This window comes from Gekko japonicus, unplaced genomic scaffold (assembly GCF_001447785.1).
Source record: "Gekko japonicus isolate JY-2015 unplaced genomic scaffold, Gekko_japonicus_V1.1 scaffold1787, whole genome shotgun sequence".
NCBI lineage: Eukaryota > Metazoa > Chordata > Lepidosauria > Squamata > Gekkonidae > Gekko > Gekko japonicus.
The window spans coordinates 220,736-225,744 of NW_015174893.1; the positions used below are offsets into that span (position 1 = coordinate 220,736).

The 5,009-nt window shown below is 50.6% G+C and overlaps 1 protein-coding gene across 1 annotated transcript in view; it reads right to left on the reverse strand.

The window, feature by feature from the left end:
- IGSF9 (immunoglobulin superfamily member 9) overlaps window positions 1-5,009 on the reverse strand; it is a 99,288-nt gene that overhangs the window by 40,625 nt on the left and 53,654 nt on the right. The window contains exon 3 of the mRNA XM_015424949.1: window positions 3,043-3,195. Within this exon, the coding sequence (XP_015280435.1) occupies window positions 3,043-3,195 (153 nt within the window). The remainder of the gene's footprint in view (window positions 1-3,042; window positions 3,196-5,009) is intronic.

Below are 5,009 nucleotides of genomic sequence, written 5' to 3' on the forward strand. Positions count from 1 at the left end.
CTCATGTTATGTTATGCAGGGCTCTTATTATGTTATGAGAACCAGTTTGGTGTAGTGGTTAAGTGTGAGGACTCTGATCTGGGAGAACCTGGTTTGATTCCCCACGCCTCCACTTGCACCTGGCTGGATGACCTTGGGCAAGCCACAGTTCTGGCACAGCTGTTCTTGAAAAAGAGCAGTTTGTGTCAGAGTTCTCTCAGCCCCACCCACCTCTGAGACGCCAAGTGAAGGGCGGGGTATAAATCCAATCTCTTCTTCTTCTTCTATGTTCTCTCAGGGTCCAGAATGTACATCTAGCTGTTGTATTTTTTTTTTAAATCTCACCCTTTCCCCAAGGTTTTGATATGGATCAAATGGAGGTGGTTTGTTTCTGTCTGATCCTCATAACGACCCTGTGAGGCAGGTCAGGCTGAGAGAGGACGACTGGCCCAAGGTCACCCAGTGAGCTGAGTGGTGATATGAAGCTGCCTGCTGCTGGAAACAAAAGATGGGGCCTAGATGGACCCTTATGAAGAATGTAAGAGAAGCCATGTTGGGTCAGGCCAGTGGCCCATCCAGTCCAATGCTCTGTGTCTGGCTAAAACCCAGGGGCCATCAGGAGGTCCACCACCAAGGCCACAACTCCAGAAGCCCTCCCACTCTTGCCCCCCCCAGCACCAAGAATACAGAGCATCACTTGCCCCAGACAGTGTTCCCTCTATACCTTGTGGCTAAAAAACAGTCCAGTGGAGCCTGAGCGGCGGGTGTTGCCTTCTGACTCACTTCCGGTGAAGTCAGGGTGTGTGGCATATGCAAATACGTTATGCTAATGAGTTATGCTAATGAGCTCCTGCACCTCTTTTTCTACGAAATGACCCCTATTTATGTGTACTAGGTACGTTGTGAATAAATAAAAAAGAGCCCTCCTCCCTCCCTCCCTGCCCAGGGATGGTTCCTTGGTGCGAAAGGATACCTGTTCATCAACTGTAGAAGGAGCCCCTTTTGAGGTAACATCCCCCCCCCTTTTAAAGAACAGACCTATCAGCAGACATGACACTTAAGTGGAACCACTATAGACAGAGGCAGTTCACCTCAGTCCCTGAGGGACAAACAACAGAGGCCCTCTCTTTGGGCCTGCTTGCGAGTTTCTCGGCAGCGTCCACCTGGAAAATAGATGCCCGGCTGTCCAATTCAGCAAGGCCGTCCTTAATACAAAAATCAATGACACTGTAACTTTTCTTATCCTGTTTTCCATTTCTTTCCTGCACCTTCTTTTCACTGCTTGTTCTTGCGAATGCTCACAGTGTGCAAAAACAGGGCCGGGGTAGAAAACATTTTAAAAAGAGATAAACAAACCCATGCCAATAAACTGCTCAGTCAGGGAACAGCCTCCGTCTCAAAGTCCACCCAAGCCTTCTGGTTTGCACCAAAGTTTTACAGTCTGGGGTGAAGGTAGTGTCGGGGCCAATTTCTCTCCTTTACGGTGGCACATGTTGACCTGGGTATGCTGTTTCCATTCAAAACAGAAGAGCAGCTTTGCATACAACGACAAAAGGTCATCTACTGCAGCGGCCGGCTGGGACAGAGCCCAACCAGGTTCCTCTAAAAACTCGCAAGCAAGGCACGAAAGCAGCAGTGCTCCAATGCTCTCTGTCCCCAGCATCCCAGGTACACTGCTTGAGAGCATGGAATCGTAGAGTTGGAAGGGACCTCCAGGGCCATCTAGTCCAACCCCCTGCCCAAGCAGAAAATTCATAACTCCCTCCCTCCCACACATACTCCCAATGACCCCTAGCCAGAACACACGGAAGAAGATGACTTGGTTTTATACCCTGCCCATCACTATCTGAAGGAGTCTCGGAGCAGCTTACAATCGCCTTCCCTTCCCTTCCCCAAAACAGACACCCTGTGAGATAGGTGGGGCTGAGAGAGCTCTGAGGGAACTGCTCTTGAGAGAACAGCTCTGAGAGAGTTGTGACTGGCCCAAGGTCACCCAGCTGCCTGCATTTGGAGGAGTGGGGAATCAAACCCGGGTCTCCAGCAATGATCCCTCTAAGCTATGGAGCCTTGTGAGCAAAAAATTCTACTTTGTGAGCGACTGGCATTAAAGTTGTGAGCGAGCGATTTGGCTCCTGCATAAATTAGTGTGCTCTGGTGGAGCCACCCTTCCTGAGCAAGGACAAAAATGTGTGAGCCGGAAGCTTTAAAAAACTGTGAGCTAGCTCACACTAACTCAGCTTAGAGGGAACACTGGACTCTCCAGATTAGCGTCTGCTGCTCTTAACCACTACACCAAACAGGCTCTCACTGACCTCCAAAGCAGTAGCAGCCAGGCATGTTTACACCCTGCCTAGACCCCAGTCTCCCTGAGAAATGTCATCTTTGAACAACTGTCTAAACTCATACTATCTGTACGGGTTTTAATGCCCTGACCTGACTGGCCCGGGATAGGCCAATCTCATCAAGTCTGGAAGTTAGGCAGGGTCGGCGCTGGTTAGTCCTTGGATGGGAGACCACCAAGGAATTCCAGGGCTGCTACAAAGAGGCAGGGCAAACCATCTGTGTCCATCTCTTGCTTTGGACACCCTACGGCAGAGGCCTTCAGCCTTTTTGAGCCTGCAGGCACCTCTGGAATTCTGACACAACCTGGTGGAGCACAGCCACAAAATGGCTGCCACTGGAGGCGGAGCGAGCCACAAAATGGTTGCTGCGGCTTAACTGGACTCACACAGTGAAGATCCTTGTGTTATGGGGCAACTGCTGCCAAAGCAACATTTTTAAAAATCTGCACAACTCATCGGATCTCCAGTAGCCAATCGGAAGCCCCCACCTGGTCCCACCCACTTTCTAAAAACTCTTGGTGGGCAGCAGAAATGGTGTCAGTGCCCACCGTGGTGCCCATGGGCACCACGTTGGGGACCCTCGCCCTACAGTGTCGGCTGCAACTTGACGGCACTTTCCCCACCACCACCGCTTTTAAACTGATGCAAGTGGCTCCATGAGCCGGCTTTTTGGCTGAAAACGCAATACGTAAATAAATCCCCTGAAGTATCCTACACGTACAATTGACAGTGAGGTGGATCCAGGTGCCGTTCAGGAACTCATCGTCGCTGTTGGGTCGGTCCAGAAAGAGCACCCGGCACTCGTACCAGCCTTGGTCCTCGGCACGCAGTTGGTCGATCCGAAGAGAGGCGCCCTGGAAGATTCGCACCCGACCTGTGAGGCAGATGAGAAATCAGAGTCAGAGACTCCCGTACCGTTACGCAAACCAAACTTTTATGAGTGATCCTTGAATCAGGACAGAATGGGGAATCATTACTAGGAAAGATTTTAAAAATTCAAGTTACTAGTTCAGAGCAAGAAAAGAAAAGGAGAGAGGGGTGGTAATACACTTGCTGCAATTTGAAGGAATTGTGAGTATGTAACTAACATCTAGCAGACTCTGTTTTTTAAACACACACACATTTTGGATTATTTCTTTTTAAGGATAATGGAAACCGGGAGGCATAAGAACAGAAGAAAGCATTCTTTGTTAAGGAAGTGTCCTGTTTTGCACATTGGCCAGTCTGACGCTTCTACGCAGGGGTCATTTTGTAGAAAAAGAGGTGCAGGAGCTCATTAGCATAACTCATTAGCATAACTTATTTGCATATGCCACACACACTGACATCACCGGAAGTGTGTCAGAAGGCAACACCCACCGCTCAGGCTCCACCGGACTGTTTTGGATTGCTAGCTATTGGGGGGGTGGGGACATGCAGATCTGCCCTAACAGAGGAGGGAGAGCTTGTACCTAAATAAAACTTGGTCTTAAAGGTGCCACTGGACTGTTCTGGACTGGGGGGGGGGGCTCTGCAACTTACCTGGCAGCTTCTTGCTCTGACTGAGGGCTGCTGGGAGCAGGGGGTGGGGCTTGTTGCATGTGCCCACCCCCTGGGCTCTTTACTGCCAGAGCTCCGCTCCTGCGCGCTCCTGCAGGAAATTACCCCTGCTTCTACGAATCCCACAAGCAGTGCATAATAACAATAGTTTTCCCCCCTGTTGCATCTGGTATTTCAGAGGCAGACTGCCCCCAAACATGGAGGTTCTGATTAGCGGAAGAGCCCTGCTGGATGAGACCAAAGGTCCACCTAGTCTAACAGCTTGTTTTATGTTGTGGCACCTTTAGCTGCAGGTCCCCATGCATGCAGTAGCCCCCAGCAACTGATACTGAGCAGCATACTGCCCTTAAATATGGAGGTTCTATTTGGTCAACATGGCAAGTAACTGTTGGTTTCTCCCACCCCATGAATCTGTTTGGCCCCCTTTTAAAACCATGTAAGCCAGACAGCATTCCAGCACAACCACGGTCTATTACTTTAAGGGTTAAGGAGAGAATCACACTAATTGCAAATGTTAGCATTATTTCTGATTTCATGCATGCTTCTTAATATTGAGGCTGATATTTAAAACAAGCTAGACCCGTTATTCCATCCCACACTTCAAACAAGCACCACAACATGAACAGAATTTAAGTTTTCCTGTCTGGAGAGGAACGGAACCGGTTCCAGAGGTGGACCAAACTGGTTAGAAACCCCTTTTTTGGCCTGAACTGAAATCAAGCCAGAAAAACTTCAAAAACCACAGCTGAAACTGAAACAAATCAGAAACTGAAGTAGGTTGATTGCCTGATCTACTGCATGCCTGGATGGCTCCCACAATTCCCTAAGTGACCAAAACAGACTTTGGCACTATAAGAGTACAAGAAAGGGGACCCGCAATACTTGGGGGGGGGGGGAAGAGCTCCACGCAGAGCAGGAGGAGGAGGAAGCAGCAGCAGCAGCAGCATGTAAGCCTCCCCCCCGGACACCGGCAGCGCGGCCTGAGTGGCTGCCAGCCACCAAGCCCACCAATTCCCTCCCCGTCCTCGGTCTCCTCCACCCCCCCCACCCCCCAGCTCCTATGGCGAGGCCTGAGCGGCTGCCAGCCGCCGATCTCCTCCTCCCCTCGCCCGGCCTCCTCCCTGCCCCCCAGGGGCCCCCGCTGTCCGG